General features: G+C 41.1%; 1 protein-coding gene across 1 annotated transcript; it reads left to right on the plus strand.

Annotated features, from left to right (window-relative positions):
• Window positions 1-207: 207 nt before the first annotated feature.
• On the plus strand, window positions 208-21,498 carry LOC115260415 (uncharacterized). Its single transcript, XM_062855244.1, has 3 exons — window positions 208-353; window positions 994-1,386; window positions 19,961-21,498. Exons 2-3 carry the CDS (start codon window positions 1,013-1,015, stop codon window positions 21,345-21,347), a joined length of 1,761 nt encoding a protein of 586 aa, XP_062711228.1. The 5' UTR covers window positions 208-353; window positions 994-1,012; the 3' UTR covers window positions 21,348-21,498.
• The last annotated feature ends 661 nt before the right edge of the window (window positions 21,499-22,159 follow it).

Consider the following 22,159-nt stretch of genomic DNA (forward strand, 5'->3'; position numbering starts at 1 on the left):
GTACGCTCACATGAGCATGTATTTTGCAATAATTTCGACATGGTAACCTTACTGGGTTTATAAACCACCTTCAAATACCGAAAAATATTGATATTTTGCAAAAATGTGAGCGTACGAGCAATTTAAAAAAATGTGTGTTTCCAACACAGTCCCTGTGCGGCATGGGCGCTACTCAAAAATGAGAGCTTTTATTTCAGAGAGCATTCGTTGTTTGCTCGGTCGGCAGCTGGACGTGTTGTGGTTTTGTCTGTTCGAAGTTTGTAATGTGAGTCGTGCAAAAACAAAGTTGCAAAAAATATTGTGAATTTTTCGGCCTAAAACTGTGACCGCTAATGTAAAATATACCGTAAAAGGTAAGATATTCGAAGATGTTCTAACCAAGGGGATTAATTAAATTATTTTTTAAATTAAAATTTTCTTGATGCATTTTGCGAATCATGCGACAAGATGTGGATAGGGTATTTTAGCCTATAGTGGACTAGTTAGGGCAAATTGGAGTATGTTGCCAGAGCCCAAGGAGAATACATTTTACTGATGTAATGGGTGATACGCAGATCGCAAGAAATTTCTTGGCCTATCTCGATGCGTGGAAAATTCAGGCAAGGAATCGCTCAAGAAATGAACAAGCGTTTGAATTTTCTTGACCCCAGTACGGAGCTGACAAGAAACGTCAAATCAAATGGAGCTTGCTTTGTTAAATTTCTTGACCATTCCGGTCAAGAAAAAACAATGCACTGAACGGAAATTACTTGAGCGATTCCGTTTGAGCTCCATACCTACCATAAGGAGTGGTGGGGGTGGTCCTAGATCGTGACAACGGGGAACTTACGTATTTTCGGCAGTTTTGTTGATCTCAGAGTTGGCCTCATATCCTTACCAAACAAGCTGAGTTGTATGCCCAAATTTCAGCAAATTTGACCGACAAACCCCCCCTTCCCCATTTCGAAGAGAACAAACCTGCCGATAATATCCGTCACCCTCTTTTGTTTTCAGTTTTCTTTCACAGAAAAAGATGGAAATGATCGCGGATATGGTCCTCGCCTGCTATGTGGCGGCCCACATCGAGGCGGTCGTTGAAGCTGTCACGGTGGCACACTCGGAGCCCATCGATCAGTACGCGTGGGAATTTTTCCGCCGGACGAAGCACATGCGGTTCGCCGACGTAGCGGACTATCGAAGCTATGTCATCAAACATGGACCTTTTGTTAACGACAGTGTAGCGCCGGACCCAGCCAAGAACGATCGGAAGGCGGCCGAGGTGCGCCAAGTTGGCAATCGACTGTACCTGGAGAAGCAGTACATAGCTGCTTTGGTGAAATACAATGAGAGCATCTGCTGGGCCGATGGTCCCGATTCCGAGCAACTGGGAATCGGTTACGCAAATCGGTGAGTAGCGATTGTAAAATTTGAAATTTTCTTACTTAAATTCCGAAAAGCTTGGGCAAATATAGGAAACTGTCTAGCCTGTGCTGCTTGAAGTGATTTTTTTAAATAGAGTCAATCTAGTTGAAAATCTATCAGTCTTGTTGGTTTGCTTATACTAACCAGACGTGTTTTAATCACTGCTGACGTTCGTTTTGTATGTGGATACCCAAGTAACCAGTAAGCATTTAAAATAGCATTCCTTCAGCATTATAGTAGCCTTTACGGCAAGGCGTTTAATGCTAATTAGCCGTATATGCGCCTATAGTGCTACCTCACAGCAGGTTTTGGCAAAATAACGGGCTGTCTTAGTGCTATCCCTTCAGGAACGTCGTGACGAAATGTCAAAGAAGCGTAACGCCTCGTCGAGCAACAAAAAAACAAAAATAGATTGACGTCTGCTTCTCGTTCTCTCAGCCTGCTTCCCCGCTTCATCGTCCTTCCATATTCCAGCCGGTGCTAGGTGGTACTTTTTTGCTGGTTTTTGTAGTGATGTAGGTTTGAACTTACGATCCGGAGATTGAATCATCATATCTGCTTCGGATTCTGTTGCTCCTGATCCACGATGCTAAAGCTGTCCCGGTGGCGTGCGTTGATTTAATCGCCAATAGGGTAGAAGCTTCAGTTTTGGCCAGTCCGGAGTTTTGGCCATAGTGCGGTATTGAGCCTGTTGCGATCTAAATCGGCGTAAATTTATTTTTTACTAGTAGATACTAATACAACATGATGATTACAGCTGTAAAAACCACACATTTTGATTAAAAACTGGAAGAAAAAAATATATTTCCTTAAAAAATCTGCTCCCATATATCTATTTTGGCCAGGGTGCTTCTAATTTGGCCACTCCCATAAGAAATACACGTGATTGGCCAAAATAGAAACCAAACTTAAGAATATGGCCAAAACTGCGGCAGAGCTTCTATTTTGGCCAGTGCCACTTTTAATACAAAAATCAAGTATTGGCATGATTTCTGCATTCTTCCTTCAAAATATAGATTGAAACCTTTCTTTTGACGCATTGGTTGTTTTCATAGGATTATTGGTTATTTTTATAAAAATGATTTCCCTTAGACTGGCCAAAACCGGTGCCCGCACCCTATAAATAATGATTCGATAACAACTTCAGATTCAACATCCAAAACTTGTTTTCATTGAGATATTTTATTGTGGTAGACGTAATGCTCCCTTCTTTTAAATATCTGTGGAATATGATTGTTTCTTCCCTCTTTCAAACAATCCTATGATCCACCAAAGCATCCACCTATTCGGCACATATTTTCCGACGAAATGATAAATAATTGGTGATTTTTTGATGGACAAGTTCCCAATCCAATCCAGCTGCAGTAATGTTTTCTTTGGTGCTTTTGGATGAGTAGGGGAAAATGAAGAAACAAATAAGATGCACAAATTTGTAAACAGAAGCATATGCTCTGTAAGAGAGAGACAAAATGTGTTGCCAAATGCGTAACATATCTCCCAACCTTTTTGCTCCTAGCATTTAAAGAGCAGTTGAAAAGCATTCTGTATGCTCCCAAGTGAAACCACTTCAAGCAGTTGAAATGCTAATTAACAGCCGAAAGCTTTTGAGCAGCACAGCTTATGCTGACTCAAGGCAGCTATGCATTCGAACTGCTTATGTAGGGCAGCAAGCAGTTTAAATGCGTAATACGGGCTGATACACGGCTTATTCAAATGCTTAGTGGTTACCTGGGTAGTCATAAGGCCGCTCCTATTTTTGCAAAAGTTGCATTGTAACGGAAAATCGGCAACAGAATAATACGAACCGAGACCAACGGCAACAACCCCAGCAAACAAAACGGAGTTGTGATTGGAAACTCGGTACGTGGAACTGTCGATCTGTCAACTTCATTGGGAGCACCCGTATATTTGCTGATCTACTGAAGAACCGCGGGTTCCGCATCGTAGCGTTGCAGTAGATGTGTTGGACAAGATCCATGGTGCGAACGTTTAGAGCTAATCATACCATCTATCAGAGTTGCGGCAACACACGAGGGCTGGGAACAGTTTTTATCGTGATCGGCGACATGCAGAGCCACGTTATCGGTTGTTGTCCGATCGTTTCGACGAAAGAATGTGCAGGCTGAGGAACAATGGCCGATTCTTCAACTTCAGCATAATAAACGTGCACAGCCCACACTGTGGGCCCATATAGCCGAGGCGGTAAACGCACGGGTATTGAGCATGACCATGCTGAGGGTAACGGGTTCGATTCCCGGTCGGTCCAGGATCTTTTCGTAAAGGAAATTTCCTTGACTTCCTTGGGCATAGAGTATCTTCGTGCCTGCCACACGATATACGCATGCAAAATGGTCATTGGCAGAGGAAGCTCTCAGTTAATAACTGTGGAAGTGCTCATAGAACACTAAGCTGAGAAGCAGGTTTTGTCCCAATGAGGACGTTACGCCAAGAATAGAGAGAGAGAGCCCACACTGTGGAGTGGAAGCACTGATGATGACAAGAACGCATTTTACGCGCAGCTCAAACGCGAGTATGACCGTTGCCCAATCCACGACGGCAATAGGGGTAGGCGGGGCATAATGAGCACCTTGTATTTTCACTGTAGGGGTAGGCGGGGCATAATGAGCAGGTGGGGCATAATGAGCACCTTGTATTTTCACTGTAAATTCCCAAATTTTCAAAACAAATTCCTTGATTGCAGTTTAATTACTTCAAATCCAATGAATTGATGACGAAACATTTGTCAAAAAAGCCGTTTGCTTTGAGAAAATAGTCAAAATGCGTGAAGTGGTCATGTACTGGGGAAATATTATAAGAATCAGCTGACCTAAAATAAGGTTTTGGAATCAAAATAAGAACGTAAAGGGTATCTATCAAATTTCTTGATGTTTACTGGGTCAATGAAATGTATTTGTAACACTTTCAAAACATTTGTATAATTATTTTGTTAAAAAAATATACTTTAAAAAGTTGATAGTAGGATGGGGCAAAATGAGCAACTGATGGAAAAATGATGAAATTTTTTAACATTTTAAACAAACGATTTTCACTTTTGGTTTTCTCTGTTACGATGTATATAGTAAGGTTTTGTCATTAATTTTCAATTTATTAGCTTTAAAAAAATCAGTATCTGTAAATTATCACCGTTTAAAAATGCCTTAATAGTAAACTCCATGGAACCCCCCGTTCCCTACAAATTAAACTCCATAATCCCCTCAAATTCTTATTGGTTGTTGCCGGTATGCTTTATCATTGACAAGAACAGTCAGTTAACATTTGATTGTGTACAAAACAGGGATTGATCATCCTGCCCCATCTAGGGTGCTCATTATGCCCCACCTCTAAAACGCAATCCACGATTTTATACGTTTTTATAAACATTAAATTTTGCAACATTTATAGCTATAATCAAAATTTCAACGATTTGTTTTTGTCAGTTAAGGTTCAAATGAGGATTATACGTCAAAATTATACATTGATTGCGCCTAATTTACTGGATTTGGTGGCAAAATGCTTAAGCTGCTCATTATGCCCCGCCTACCCCTAAATCTTCAAATTAACAAAACAAATTGCTTAATTGTAACATTAGTCAAAAAATCTGTTTATCTTAAAAAATTAATCAAAATGCGTAAAGTGGTCATGTACTGGGAAAATATTATAAGAATCAGGTGACCTAAAATAAGTTTTTGGGAATCGAAATCACAACTTAGTGGGCATCTATCGATTTTCTTGATATATCACTTTTCAACTATTTGTAATTTGTAATTTTATTAAAAACGATAACCTGCCAGTATACACTTTAAATGAGGTCAAGGAAACAATGAGGTCAAGGAAACAAAAATTATTTTGTTGAAAAAATATGCTTCAAAGAGTTGGTAGTAGGGCGGGGCAAAATGAGCAACTGGTGAAAAAATAATGAAAATGATAATCATCTTCAACAAACGAATTTTAATTTTGGTTTTCTCTGTTTTGATGCATATAGTAAGGTTTTGTCTGACACTTTTAATTTATTAGCTTGAAAACTTCAGTTTCTGTATACTATCACCGTTTAAAAATTCCTCAATAGAAGACTCCTTGAAACCCCGCAGTTCCCTACAAATTAAACCCCGACTCTTCAAATTCTCATTGTTGCCGGTATGCTTTATCATTGACAAGCAGTCAATTAGCATTTGATTATGTACAAAACTGGTATTGATCATCCTGCCCCACCTAGGGTGCTCATTATGCCCCACCCCCAAAACGCAACTCGCGATTTTACACGTTTTTAAAAACATAAAATTTTACAACATTTATAACTTCATTCGTAATTTCAACGATAAGCTTTTGTCAATTAAGGTTCACATGAGGATATAACGTTAAAATTACACATTGCAGGCCAAACATGTCTAAAGGTCCTATCTGCAGAAGAGAGGCTCTCTTTGGTTTCCCTCTCTTTCGTTAATATCTCAGCTTTTCGTTTGAATTAAGATTATCTCCTTGCATAGAACGATGGTCAAATCCAGAGAAAATAGGTAGAGAAGCGAAGAGTGAACAGCCGCCAGAACGGCAACACTTTTTCTGTTTTGATTTCATCGCTCGGATGCTGGCAACTGCAGCAAAGCAGATTAATCCACCCATCGAAGGTAGTGCCTATCTCGCATACCGCATTTGAAAACTATTTATACTGTTATTTTATTAACTAGGCATTATCAAACTGATGTTTCAAAATGGAACAATTTTCATTAATTCAAGGAATCAATGTTATTTATACTGTTATCCATGATATTTAAAAACTTTGGTAAAAATATGTTTCAAATGATTGCAATACTTATCTTCACTTATGCGGTAATCGTCAAGGTTTGTTGATTTTGCTCGATAGGATACCAGTTTGACGGTTCGATAAGGTATTTTTGGCTTCACACTCTTCGCTTCTCTACCTATTTTCTCTGGTCAAATCCAGTCTTGCGAATAATCGCGACCATCACGAGACAATCACTTGAACCGCTTTCTGGAGTCACCCTTCCCAAGGTGATACGAACCAGATAGCATGTCATGCCTGGAATGACAAACATGTTGTGGGTTCCACCCTTCGCAGCTTTGCAGCGATAGCAGTTGCTGAGTATGCTTCAGGCGGGTTGCTAGAGAATCAATCTCTCTGAGCAACGATGTATAACGGGCGAAGTGAGAGCGTTTGCCGTAGCCAGGGCGTACTGCGTGGTGCGCTCAATGTGTGCGTTTAAACTGAGCTATGCAAAACGAATAGGATTTATGACGCAGTACCGTGCTTGTTGCATAGTTTTACATGCTGTTGCGCGTGCATCTGCTTGAGGCGACGGAGAGAGTCATGACACTCACATGAGCCGTATCCAAGTCAGGATGATTGTAGCAAAACAAGGGCGACCGGGTGACTATGATGGGATTCTGTCTTTTCTGGTGTTAGCGTGTTAGCGACTGTAGAGAGAGCGAATCAGAAACCGCAGAGACAGGGTGATACAAGTTTGGTGTTTATCAGCTTTTTTGTGACTTGTACGCTGATGCTTCGCGACACTGGTCAAATCAATCGTCTTTTGATTTGTACTGCAAAAGTAGTTGAAAAGTTTACCATTACATTGCAATAATTGAAAGAGAAAGTGAATAAAGAGAGCCTCTCAAATGCAGATAGGACCTATTGAAATGTTCGGCCTGATTGGTTGCACTTAATTTACTGGATTTGGTGGTAAAATGCTTAAGCTGCTCATTATGCCCCGCCTACCCCTATCATCATATGAGACCTAAACACTCAAATAGACCAGAAGAAGGAAATCAGATCGACGATTGCAACACAGTAAAACCGCTCAGCACTAAAATGTGTAAGCCCTACTCATAAGTGCATAATTTCCAGACCACACAAAAATGTGTTGCAGTTACACATTTTCAAAAACAGCTCGTATACTCGTCTAGATGCGAAATGTCGATATTTTTTTTGTTTTCCAAGGTCACTAGTAAACCTAGCTAGATTGCTGTACAAAAATTTTTGCGAATTTAACGATTTTGCGGACACAGGAGCTGATTTTGTGAATGTGCAAGGGTTACACATTTTTGGTGTAGTCTGGAAATTATGCACTTTTGTGCTGAGCGGCGTTAGCGTGAAGGTTCAGTCGGCACCAGCTGACGAACAAAACGGCCTATGACTCATCGATTTCGCCGCCTCTAGCATGGCCATATGTAGCATCTTTTTCCTCCCTTATCGTTACATTTGGGAATCACCCCCGGATAAAAACTAACCATAGGGTATTTGGTGAAAACCACTCCTGCACCATACAGTGTATCAGCTACAATAATGTGTATTGTAATGAAATGGTTCGCCAAAAGCTTTTCTCATTGTAGCTACTATACATTTACATTCGATTTTTATGTAACAATATATTATACTGTTTTTCTTACGATTGAACCATTCACTTTTTCGAAACATTTTTCCGAGAATTTTTAATTATTTATTCAGTTTTAGATTTTTCCCGTGCTTTGTTTTATTGATGTTTGTGACTTTTTTGATGCAAAGGAAAGGAAAGAAAAAAGTGAATAAGTTGAAACATCAATTTAAAGTCAATAAAATGTTTAAATAAGTAGTAAACCAGATGTCTTAAGAACTGCAGATCCAAGAGATATAGCGGGCTAGGAATGTAGAGTACGATGAGAGGAATACGATTGACGAACTTTATCTTTTACGTAGAGCCATCTTTAACATATGGACTGGACTGAACACTGAAAGAACTTCTAATATAGGTTCGTCTGCGGGTTCGCTTTTTAACCTAACTTATACATGAATCGAACGTGACAGTTTCCTCATGAGTTGTTATGTATTGCAAACTTTAGTCAAACTGGATATTGCAATATTGCAACAACAGTTAAGCACGCTGTAATGATACTTATGTACCTCGTCACCCACTTCATGCAACTACATTTGTGGTCTAATAACACTTAGCGCGCTCGGCATAGTTCCATCATGCCGCTTAAAGTGTTGCCACAAATAATGCTTAGTTTGCAAAACCCGGTTATCTGGCTGGTGGGGCATGGGAGCCTAAGCTTCAACTGTTAATGCAATCAGAGACTACTCAGACTTAGACGTGGGCGATCCTATATATGAGGGGTTATCCAAAACGCTCTGGAGAATTCCCAAAGCGCATTCTTATAATGCTTGTAAGCCTAAGGGCCGATTTCTTCACCCGGGCTTAAATTTTAAACCAGGCTTAGCAACATTTTAGGCCGGGCTTAACTTTTTTTCAATTTCTTCACCTCGGCTTAACCACTAAACCCGGTTTAATAAAGCTACGGTTTACGTTAAGTGTGGCTTATTTTAAGCGGTGCTCTGAGGTGGCTTAGCAGCGCTAAGCCAGGCTTAATCCGCAAATTGCAGAGCTTGGGTTTCTTCACCTGCTTCATAAATAAATTTTTGAAACGGCAGAAAATATTTTTTAAGAAACATGTATACTTAGGAACGATAAAATTGTAAAACGTTTGGTTACGGATGGAGACGATGATAAGGTACACCGGGGCAAGTTGAAACGGGTGGGGCAAGACGAAACGCGAAGTTTTGAAATAGATTTCAATAAAATTAGGAAATTTATCCTTCACTAAAAGATTGTTTGAATCAAAAACTATGTGTTATGGCAATCGAATTGTTTATCATCATTAGAATACATCATGTTAACCCGCTGTTTCATCTTGCCCCACCCGTTTCAACTTGCCCCGGTGTACCTTAAAGAAAATGATAACCTATAGCTGGCGGGTCGTCAATATAAAATATTCACATCGGGTTTGGGACAATCAAGTTTTTACATTAGATTGAAAGCCTTCAAAAAGGCACCGTGTTGATAGTTTTGGAAATTTGTCATACTGATTTGGAAGTTGAAAGTACATTTGCATTGAAGTTTCTATTTATTTTAACCCGGTCCTTCCATAATTTCAGGTCACAATAAACATTTTCGTCTCTTATGGTTCAAGAGATATTTTTTTTTACAAACAAACTTAGGATGACACTCAAAAAAAAATCTTCTAATACCTTTTTATACACTGATTTCTTAGAAAAACTTAGTTCAAAGCACTTTTAGCCTATCGAATATTCATCATTTTGACTCATAATTCTAAATAGGGTCTTGTACCATTTGAGCAGGTGTTCCAATTTTGGGCACTTGCCGCTATAACTAAGTCAATTTCAAACCGATTGATTTGAATTTTTGTACAGAGTTAGATACTGTGCGTGCTTAACGTTATACAAAATTTCAAATCAATCGGTTTGCAATTGACTTAGTTATAGCGGCAAGTGCCCAAAATAGGTACACCTGCCCAAATGGTACAAGACCCTATAAAAAGTTTTATTCGTGGTGTACTTCTAAACATGACTTATTTTGAATACCTAATAGGGTGACGTTGGATATTATTGGCAGGTTTGTCCTCTCCGTCGTGAGGGGTTTTTGAAGGCCAAAATACCTGAAACATTGCCATATCATTCTGCTTACTTTGGAAGGATTTGAGGCCAACTTTGAGTTCAATAGGTTTCTAAAAACCTCCCGTGACGAAGAGAACAAAACTGCCGAAAACACGACGCAAGTGGAATTTAAATATCTTTTTGCAACTCAGCACTATGAAATTTGATTTATACTTGCCGTATCACAACGGACTAGTTTATCGTACTATACCAAACAATTGCAATATGATTCATAATGCAACTGATTTCGGTTGTATTATGAATCATAATGCAATTGTTTGATCCACAACCCGAGTTGCCACGACAAGAGCTTGCCAAATTGTCACGGTTATGGTACAGCATGCTTGATAAAAATTTAGTGTCTAGCATGATAGAACACATGACTGTTCCCATCGAACCACCGCGAAGCATGATGGTACTGGTAGAAATGATCATATTCTAGCGATTTGTTTTTCATTGCAAAAATGTTTTGCAACTCGTTGCAAAAATCGATTTTTAAAGCGCACATTTCATCCCATTTTTGAGAAGGTAAATTCTCCGTTTCTGCAAGAAAATCGTGCAAAAAGCGTACTTTCGAAACGTAATTACAAAAATATAATTTCGACCTATCTAGATTCAATGTCATCGAATATCTTCGAAAAAGGCAATAGGACACGATCGGTGAAGCACTAGATTTGTAGTAATGTGCTAAATTGTTGTATGGTAAGAAGTTGAATTCTTCATTTTTGCAAGGAAATCGTGCAAAAAGCGTGGGTATTATGATTCCTTGCCTAAATCGATGCTGTTTGAGCAAAACTTTAGAAAACTGTGTTGTTGTTTTGGCTATTTCTTGTCCCTTAATCAGTACAGTTTTCCATATTTTCCTTTTCTTTAGAGCGTTGTGAACGGCACCTAAACATTTTTAAAATAAAGTATTAAAAACACCAACGAATGGAATAAAAGTAGAATAAACTGTTTCTATTAAGGAATTTCAGTTTCTAGTGTAACTTGAACTTTGCTGTGGCTTTCATTGAATGTACACAGTTCATAATTTTAAACATATTCGAAAAATGGTCTGAACTCTGGAGCATCTCACGACAAGCACATTTTCAAAAACTCACTATCGAAATGCAACTTTATTCGAAGGCGATTATGGATATCAAAACATAAAATCAACATTGCAACGCCAACTGCAATGTGGCACTCCAACTTTGTACAATGAGAGGCAAATTCGAATACCAAATGTTGTGGAACGATCATATGTAGTAGGTACTAAATCGTAGATCATCGATACTAGCGTTGGGTAAAACATCAACAGTCTAGGTAGATCATTGTTGTTAATTTCCTTCTGTATCCGAAAAAATTACCGAGAGATTCCGCTTTTCCTGCTAAAATTTCAGCGGATATTTTGTTGTTGTTACTCCATACTGCATATAACTGGCATTTCAAAATATCGGCGGCTTAACCCTCGAACAATCGCGCTGTTGTATTTTGTACAACACGTTGAAAAAATCTCGCTTTTTGTACTCAGCATTAGCGTGGTGCTGACGCAGGTAGTCAACCGCGCGAGTTACGGAAGGTTAAAATGACGTTTCCATTGGAAAGTCACTGGAATGATATGGGAAATTTCGTTAAGCTTGGCTTAGCGTAAGCCGTCGCCTTTATTTGCTAAACCGGTGTGAAGAAATGCAAATATTTAAACCTGGCTTAAGAATTTGGCTTAACTTTAAGTGTGGTTTAAGATAAACCAGGCTTACGTCGTTAAGCCGGATAGGTGAAGAAATTGGCCCTAAGATACCATTAACAGGAGGAAAATGACAAGATAATATAACATTATATGGTTTATGTAATGTAAAACAATACCACATAACAAAAGAGAACCATTCCAAAACCACGATTAAATTTATAACCAGTAGTGAAATTTCAATTAAAAACTATATTTACGGTACATTTTATTGTTTGAAACCATACGTGTACCATACAATGTACGGTATATTGAAACCCACGTATCAGTATTTACAACAATGGGGCACGTTCGGTGTAGTACTAGATTTGTAGTAATGAGCTGAATTTTAGTATGGTGAGAAGGTCAGTTCTCCGTTTCTGCAATGAAATGGTGCAAAAAGCGTGGGTATTATGATTCTTTGCCTAATTTGATGCTGTTTGAGCAAAACTTTGGGCAACAGTGTTGTTGTTTTCTCCATTTCTTGTTGTGTGAATTGTCTTTTAAAAAACATAAACAACATAGTAATCCAAAATTTTGCTCAAACAGCATCAAATTAGGCAAGGAAACATAATACCCACGCTTTTTGCACCATTTCATTGCAGAAACGGAGAACTGACCTTCTCACCATACTAAAATTCAGCTCATTACTACAAATCTAGTACTACACCGATCTGTCCTATTCATTTACAATAAAATGTATGGTTTTGTAAAAAAATATATATGGAGAAAAATATTTTTTTATATTGTTACAATACTTAACAACCCGTATAGTATATTGTAAAAATCTTATTTACAATTCACTGTATGGTGTCTACATTACATCTTATTGTTTTTGTATATTTATTTTTTACAGTTGGTGTCTATTGTAAAAATATGGTTCTAAATAGTACTGTTACAATACAACGTTCGGTTTATCTACTGTATTTTTTATTCGGGATACCTATCAACATAATCTGTTGGGAATTATTTTATTTTTCCGACTTACAACCCACATCCGACAATTTTTTTAAGTGGGAATGGTGGTTGTGCTACTTTTCCCCGAATGTCGGTTCCCCGAATGTCGTTTCCCCGAATGCCGTTTCCCCGAATAACCCTTTTCCCCGAATGCCGTTTCCCCGAAAAAAAATGATGTACCTACTGTCAAAAAATGATTAGATGCTAAATTGCTACTGGCTAGGCCGCTTTTATTAGTTTTATTTCTAAAGTATTGTCGGCTAACACTTAATCATAGGAAACTTCCTTCCTACAAAGATGGTTGTTCTTTCGAGTTCTTTGGGAACTGTTAACATTATAGTTAATATTGATTCACTAAAAATGTTCCTTAAATTTGTGTTAACGTCGCAGCTAATACAGCATCAATAGAAATTTTCGCTTCTTTCAAAGAAGGCGATTCTTTCAAGTTTTAATTAACATCGTAGTAAATATAGTTTCACTAGAAATTTCCCCTTCTTTTAAAAATGCAGTTCTTTCAAGTTTTAATGCTAAAAAGTTTTTGTTAACATCACAACTAATATAGTTTCCCTAGAAATTTTCCCTTCTTTCTTTTAGAAGGCGGTTCCTTCAGGTTTTAGTGCTAACAAGTTTTTGTTAACATGGCAGCCAATATAGTTTTCCTTCCCGTAACGTGGGTAGATCACCTTAGAACGGTGCGTTACGGTGTAAGATCTACCACATTGCATCAAATTTTAATCTTGCTATTTTGCTATTTGCCACTTTAGGCAGTGGTAGCATTTCAGATTAAAATTTGATGTATTTTTGTAATGTTTGCGTTTTATTTTATGATTTGTTTTTAACTGCTAATAAACCTTTTGTTTCAGGGGGATGCAGGTAATTTTATTGTTTAATAATACAGTTTTTGAAAAATAGTAACTGTAACGAGCGTATCACTTATGCCTTATTCAGTATTTATTACTTAATCCTTTATTCTCTTTTCAGTAAATCACCATCACCATAGCTGGCGCACTAATCAATCTTTTTAGCAAATCATCGTACACATCATCATATTGATATCTGCGAACATGTTTAAATATCTATATCGTTATCTGGAAGCGTTTGGTACGGGAGGTCCACGCTTCCATCTTTCCCCTCGATTTCAAGGTGTAGAATGTTTTCAAATATTGACTATGTTGAAATCGTTCTATCCCTTCAAATCTTCTCTGCGGTACATGCTGCGCAGTTGGCCTGGCCGTTAGACAAGAAAAATGATAGACTTGAGAAGTCTTCATTTTCCAGGATGCATTCAAGTAATGGCTGCGTTAGTGTGAGATTAGATTAGATTAGACATGGCAGCTAATATAGTTTTCCTAGAAATTTGCCCTTCTTACAAAGAAGGCGGTTCTTCCAAGTGTAAATGCTAACAAGTTTTTGTTAACATGGCAATTAATATAGTTTTTGAAATAACTAGTACTGACAAAGTTTCTGTTGAAGTTGTTGTATTTAGTTAAATCTCAGTTAAATCATGTACATACATATTTTTAAAGAATATATAAAAACTAGTGAATTAAAACTACTTGTTTCGCGTTTCGGGAAACGGGAATTCGGGGAAACGGCATTCGGGGAAACGACATTCGGGGAAAAGTAGCACAATCGGGAATGGTAGAACTTTCAATTCCCTCGGTCGCACGTACATTAGTTTTGCATTTTGTTCCACCATTTCCGTGAAAAATGAGATCCGGCTTGTGCAAGTGAGGAGTTGAGGTTAGAATTGTAGGATATTCTAGGTTAGATTTGCTATCCACTTCGCCTGAACGATTTTCAGACCCAGAAATATCGTACTTCTAATTAGTTTTCACTGCCGTAAAAAATACTGTTATGCTCAGAATTATACCTTCGGATCACACTCATTTACTCATAAATCTCAATCTGACTGTAAAAATAATGAATTTCTTTCCAATGTTTTGAAACCCCGAACGAATTTGACATTGCTTTCGGGAAGTATCATCACGACGACGACAACAGTAGAATAACTAGCCACAGAAGTCCAATGTCGCGACTGTTCATGTGACCAACATCTAGTTTGCCACGCCCTTACAGCGTCAGCAGCGGTACTAGAAGTATCAAGTTAAATTTGTTTACCAAAACAAAAGGTCCTCTACTAGATTGTCACTTAAAAATAGTAAATTATTGCAATTAAAGTTATTAAAATAATAAAATGAAAAAAGTGACTACAGCGCCATTGGAGTTCTAGTGTATTTCTATTACGACAACACTCCCAAGCGGTCGAACCGTCGTTTTGGGGGGCGAATAGTTCTAATAACTATTTTAATTGGTTTAAAATTAGCTAGGGACTGCTCATACACTACGTAGAAAAAAAAATAATCCGATCCGATCGGTCAGGCTAAGGCCGGGGTGGCCTCTGCTGTACATAGTAGCCGCCTCCACTCCACTCGGTCCATGGCTGTTTGTCTCCAGTTCCGCACTCTGCGTAGGGTCCGCAGATCGTCCTCCACTTGGTCGACCCACCTAGCTCGCTGCGCTCCACGTCTTCTTGTACCGGTCGGATGACTTTCGAGAACCATTTTAGTCGGGTTGCTATCCGACATCCTGATGACGTGACCCGCCCACCGTAGCCTCCCGATTTTCGCGGTATGGACGATGGTTGGTTCTCCCAGCAGCTGATGCAGTTCGTGGTTCATTCGCCTTCTCCAAGTCCCGTCTTCCATCTGCACTCCGCCGTAGATGGTACGCAACACCTTCCGTTCGAAAACTCCAAGGGCGCGTTGGTCCTCTGCACGTAGGGTCCATGTTTCGTGCCCATAGAGGACGACCGGTCTAATCAGCGTTTTGTAGATGGTTAACTTCGTGTTACGGCGAACTTTATTCGATCGTAGAGTTCTGCGGAGTCCAAAGTAAGAACGATTTCCTGCCACAATGCGCCTCTGAATTTCTCTGCTGGTGTCGTTGTCGGCGGTCACCAGTGAGCCCAAGTACACGAATTCTTCAACCGCCTCGATTTCATCACCGTCGATATGAATTCGGGGTGGCGGGCGCGGTGATTCCTCCCTGGAGCCCTTTGCCATCATGTACTTTGTCTTCGACACATTAATGACTAATCCGATTCGCCTGGCTTCACTCTTTAGTCGGATGTACGTTTCCGCCATCGTCTCAAATTTACGAGCAATAATATCAATATCATCGGCGAAACCAAGCAGCTGAACGGACTTCGTGAAAATCGTCCCACTCGTGTTTATCCCCGCTCTTCGTATTACACCCTCCATAGCAATGTTGAACAGCAAGCACGAAAGACCATCACCTTGCCGTAACCCTCTGCGAGATTCGAAGGGACTCGAGAGTGTCCCTGATACTCGAGCTACGCACATCACTCGATCCATCGTCGCCTTGATCAACCGTATCAGTTTATCCGGGAATCCGTATTCGTGCATAATCTGCCATAGCTGTTCTCGATCGATTGTATCATACGCCGATTTGAAATCGATGAACAAGTGATGTGTGGGCACGTTGTATTCGCGGCATTTCTGCAACACCTGGCGGATGGCGAACATCTGGTCCGTTGTAGCGCGTTCACCCATAAATCCAGCCTGATATTGCCCCACGAACTCTCTTGCAATTGGTGATAGACGGCGGCATAAAATTTGAGAGAGTATCTTGTAGGCAGCGCTCAGTAGTGTGATCGCGCGGTAGTTCCCGCAATCCAACTTGTCGCCCTTTTTGTAGATGGGACACACGATACCTTCCATCCATTCCTCCGGTAATACTTCCTCCTCCCAAATCTTGGTAATGACCCAGTGTAGTGCTCTCACCAGTGCTTCTCCACCGTATTTTAGAAGCTCGCTTGGTAGTTGATCTGCTCCAGCGGCTTTGTTGTTTTTCAACCGGCCAACCTCCTCCTCAATCTCTTGAAGGTCAGGGGCCGGAAGTCTTTCGTCCTGTGCACATACTCCTAGATCTGTTACCACGCCACCTTCGGTACTTGCAACGTCGCCATTGAGGTGCTCATCGTAATGCTGCCGCCACCTCTCGACCACCTCACGCTCGCTCGTGAGAATATTCCCGTGATTATCTCGGCACATGTCGGCTTGTGGCACAAAGCCTCTGCGCGAGCAGTTCAGCTTCTCGTAGAACTTTCGTGTGTCCTTAGCGCGGTACAGCTCTTCCATCGCTTCGCGATCTCGTTCTTCCTGCTGGCGCTTCTTCATCCGGAAGACTGAGTTCTGCCTGTTCCGCGCCTGTTTGTAACGTGCCTCATTCGCTCTCGTACGGTGTTGCAGCATTCTCGCCCATGCTGCATTCTTCTCGTTTTTCAACTGTTCACATTCGCCGTCGTACCAGTCGTTTCTGTGATTCGGAGTCGCGAAGCCTAGTGCTGTAGCCGAGGTACTACCTATGGCGGATCGGATGTCCCTCCAGCCATCTTCAAGTGTAGCTGCGCCAAGCTGCTCTTCCGTTGGTAGGGCCACTGCTAACTGCTGCGCGTAGTCTTGAGCCACTTCTACGTTACGAAGTTGCTCGATGTTGAGCCGCGGCGTTCGACTTCGACGCGTGGTGATAACTGTCGAAAGTTTTGAGCGCATGCATACAGCGACTAAGTAGTGATCCGAATCTATATTCGCACTGCGGTATGTGCGGACGTTGGTTATATCTGAGAAGAATTTACCGTCGATTAGAACGTGGTCGATTTGGTTTTCTGTTTGGTGGTCGGGTGATCTCCAGGTGGCTTTGTGGATATCTTTGCGGGGGAAGAAGGTGCTTCGGACTACCATACCACGGGAGGCTGCAAAGTTTACGCATCGCTGGCCGTTATCATTCGATACGGCGTGCAGGCTGTTTCGCCCGATTACCGGTCTGTACATTTCCTCCCTTCCTACCTGCGCGTTCATGTCGCCGACAACGATTTTCACGTCACGCGGCGAGCAACCATCGTATGTTTGCTCTAACTGCGCGTAGAACGCTTCTTTCTCGTCATCGGGTCTCCCTTCGTGTGGACAGTGGACGTTGATGATGCTGTAGTTGAAGAAACGGCCCTTAACTCTTAACATGCACATCCTTGCGTTGATCGGCTGCCACCCGATCACACGTTGTCGCATCTTGCCCAACACTATAAATCCTGTTCCCAGTTCATTGGTGGTGCCACAGCTTTGGTAGAAGGTAGCCGCTCGATGCCCGCTTTTCCACACTTTCTGTCCAGTCCAACAAAGTTCCTGCAACGCCACGATGTCGAAGTTGCGGGGATGTAGTTCGTCGTAGATTATCCTGTCACATCCTGCGAAACCTAGTGACTTGCAATTCCATGTTCCAAGTTTCCAATCGTAGTCCTTATTTCGTCGCGTGGGTCTTTGCCGATTGTATCGAGTCGTATTTTCTCCTATGTTATTCGCAATGGGGATTTTTACGGGTGGCTTATTGGGCCTACGCCAACACTCCTGTCTCGCCGGAGGGCCATCGTGCCAGTTCTGTTTAACGTCCCAACCAACACTGGGACGACCACGCTGATGGGGCTACCACCTTGGATCTAGCTGGGCGTGGTGAAGCGTTTCTTACTCAGCCGCTGGATGCCAGAACAGACGCTGTTTGAGCCGCACCTCCTTGGTGAACAGACACTCGGATCGTACCTCCTCAATCTAGCTGAAGTCAGAAGGACAACAGTGCCCAGGCTGCGCTACCAGCTAAGCACACAACTCTTAGCTGGCGGTCTTTGTCATCGTTTGACCCGTGGAAGCATGAGGTAGGAACTTGTGAGGACCAGAGCTATATTGGACGCTCTCCTTATCGACTCACCGTTTTGCAGCCCAAATTTATAAATGTGGGAATACTAAGTAAGCCCGGGATGATTTTATTTACCCAAACATTCAATCAAATTACATATTGTCGTAAGCTTTATTGCCAGAACACAAATTTGGAAGACGACACTTTACTAGAACTAACCTCCCGAGGAATGTGCCTATTAATGGCACATAATAGAAACGTAAAAAGCTACAATTAAACAAATGAATTAATTCACATTACTGACCATCAGTTAAAGTTAAGGTACACCGGGGCAAGTTGCAACGGGTGGGGCAAGATGAAACAGCGGGTTTACATGATGTTTTCTAACGATGAAAAACAGTTTGATCGCCATAACAGATAGTTTTTTATTCAAAACATCTTTTAGCAAAGGATAAATTTCCAAATTGTATTGAAATCTATTTCAAAACTTCGTGTTTCAACTTGCCCCGATGTACCTTAGTAAACATTTGATTCTAATAGCAAACAATCTCTCTCTCTCTTCTTGGCGTGACGTCCTCATTGGGACAAAGCCTGCTTCTCAGCTTAGTGTTCTATGAGCACTTCCACAGTTATTAACTGAGAGCTTCCTCTGCCAATGACCATTTTGCATGCGTATATCGTGTGGCAGGCACGAAGATACTCTATGCCCAAGGAAGTCAAGGAAATTTCCTTTACGAAAAGATCCTGGACCGACCGGGAATCGAACCCGTCACCCTCAGCACGGTCATGCTGAATACCAGTGCGTTTACCGCCTCGGCTATGTGGGCCCTTAATAGCAAACAATATATTGTTTTATTAAGATTTTAATAAAAGAGCAAAACAAACGTCAAAAATAATAACCCCTAAAACTACAGAAGGATTTTGGAAATCTTAATGTAAACATCCGGGACGAACATGGTAAACAGCAAATATTTACTCATATTTCGTCACAGACATCGATTTTATCTACACGTTATGGTTTCATTGGTATTCTACGAGTATGCTACGTTTTGAAAATTAACATATTTAGGCGAATTCTACGTCTTTTAGAGTGAGCGAAATTTGGACCCATTTTGAACGAAATTTGGAACCCGTGTACGAAATTTGGCACTTTCAAACAAATCAAAACTAATGCTGTAACTATCTTGTATAATGTGAAGTTGCCTAATTTATATTTTTCTTGGGAGCTACACTGCCGGTGGAAGCATAATTGTCCCATGTGCATTTTTGGCAATATTGAGATTTTGTAGCCCATGACCATGTATCGTGGGGTACTATCATATGCGAAAATAAAAATAGGTAGTTTGTTCCGAAAATTGTTGAAAAAATGCATGGCCGATTTGTAACATTCTTAAAAGTGGACGCATAAGCGTCACGTTTCATTGGAAATCTTATGGAACTAAAAAAATCGCTCTAAAACAAAAAATAGTGCACAAATTAAAAATCGGTCAATGTTAGAACACGATTCAGCACTTATACTTCATAGTTGAGACAATTTACTTTTTTCGAACTTTGGACGCGATTTTCTCGATTGTCTGTTTTTGCACATGGGACATTTATGCGTCCACCGGCAGTACAGTGCCAGCACTAACTATTATCGAAGAAATTAATCTGATATACTATGGTAAAATTTCAGGCGTTTATCAAACTTTGAGAATTCTTAAGTGCACGAAATATGGGCACCTCACGGTATTTTTTTTTTGTTTCAGATCTGCCGTGTTCTACGACCTGGGTGAGTATGAGTATAGCCTGGTGAACATCGACCTTGCCAAGAAGCACAACTACCCGCAACGATTGATGCCGAAGTTGCTCTCGCGGGAAGCAAACTGCAAGGACAAAATTGCCGGTGGCCATTCCCGGCGAGCGAAGCCATGTCACAAGCTGGACATCAATGTCGAAACGGATGCCAAGAGACCGTTCTGCGCGGCCGGTATTGCCCAGAAGGTTATCCCCGGCTACGGTCGATCCATGGTGGCCGAACGCAGTTTCAACATTGGAGATGTAATTTTGAGCGAGAAGGCCATGCTGTCGGCGATCCCGCCAGAGTTGAAGTTCAAAAACTGCAATTACTGCTCGGCAGAGAATTTTAACAGCTTGATTCCCTGCCCGAAGTGCGTTTCGGTCATGTATTGTGACCAGGAATGCTTGGAAAAGGGCTTCCAGTACATTCACCGATTCGAATGTGGAATCTGCGAAAAGTTGAACCATGTTACACAAGGGACCAGTCGGCTCAACATGGGACCCAGAGCTTTCTTCTACGGATTCAATCTGTTCGGTGACAACCTCAACGCCATGATGTCCTTTTGCAAGCGAAATGGACGAACTGGAGGCGATCCGTTCACGATTGATTATTCGAACCGTGATCCGCTGGAGGAATTCAAGATCTTCCACAAGATTCAGTTTCCGGCGGATGATAGCGAGTACGAAGAATTGAACCAGTTCTACGCGGCCGTTCTTTACTCGATCTACATCAAACATCCGCTGGTACGGTCCATGTTCCGAACCAAGACACAGAAGGACTTCTTTCTGCGTTCCATCCTGGACTACACCCGTATCATGGGTTTCCTGCTACTGGGAGTCAACGAATTAAATACAAGTCATCTGTATTCACTCGCATCTGTCTGCAACCATTCATGCGATCCGAACACGGCCTTCGTCGAACATTTCGGAGTGCTCAAATTGATTGTCATTCGCCCGATTTCGATTGACGATCAGATCGTGGTATCCTACGGGCCACTGGTATGGAAGCACTCAGCTGCCGAACGACAGAGCTCATTCGACGATACTTTAAAGTTCGATTGCCTTTGTGACGCATGTGATGTGGGCAAGATGCAACGCATGAAGGCCGCAGCCAGTAAGCTCCCGGCGGTGCCCTTGCATCACATCTTCAGCTTGATGAAGATCTTCGAGGATTCTGCGGTCAGTGACACCAAGAAGATGACCATGCTACAGCAGTTTATCAAAAGGTACGCGTACGCTTACCCTCGGAAGGATTACAGCTTGCTGTTGGACACGTATCGAGACTTCCTGCTAAGAACCTTCGTCAAGGAGGTGTTGGATAGGCTTAGAGCCACTGCCGCTGAGCAAGTGGCGTAAAACTAGAGTTGTATTGTGGCGTTGTTTCATGTTTGCAAATGTTGACTTTGTCGTTTTCATTGTTATTGTTACTTTTCAGGAATATTCTTTGATTTTACTAATTGAACTCGTAAAATAAATGTTTCTGCTTGACTGTTTATCGCCATTGAAAGTATAAAGTTTGTACTTATTTCCGCACGATAGACTGGCCCAGTTTGGAGTACATTTTTATTTGTTAATTGTGGTATCAGGCACACCGTGCGCGCGTATTTACTCATATAAGAAAATCCTATAGAAAAGGCTCAAAATCTTCAAATAACAAAAACTTTAGTTTCCCTCGATGAGAACGTGCCTCTAGAGCCGACCTTACTGATACCTGATACCTGATTCCCTCGATGAAACATTTTCAAATTTTCAGAGGAGATACTAGAATAGTATATCTTTCGAATGCCGGGTGCCATTTGGGATGACATTTTTATTTGTTAACGGTTTTTGGCACACCGTGGTATGACACGACGGATTTTTTTCCGCGTCGGCTTCTTGTAGGGATATTTCTACAACGTCAAGTTGTACGTGGGACTAGTTCCAACCGCGCTATTTTCCGATGCATCCCTCCATGCTGTAGCGCAACCAGAACAAGTGCTATAGGGGTAGGCGGGGCATAATGAGCAGCCTAAGCATTTTGCCATCAAATCCAGTAAATTAAATGCAACCAATCATAGAATGTTTGGAACCCCTGGAGCTGACAGCGTAAAGTTTTTCCTTACGGTGCTCCTTTTAGTGTGAAATAATCGCAGTCAAACAGCGTCGCGGTCGGAAAAAGTGATTTTAAT

The sequence above is a fragment of the Aedes albopictus genome, chromosome 3 (assembly GCF_035046485.1).
Source record: "Aedes albopictus strain Foshan chromosome 3, AalbF5, whole genome shotgun sequence".
Classification (NCBI taxonomy): domain Eukaryota; kingdom Metazoa; phylum Arthropoda; class Insecta; order Diptera; family Culicidae; genus Aedes; species Aedes albopictus.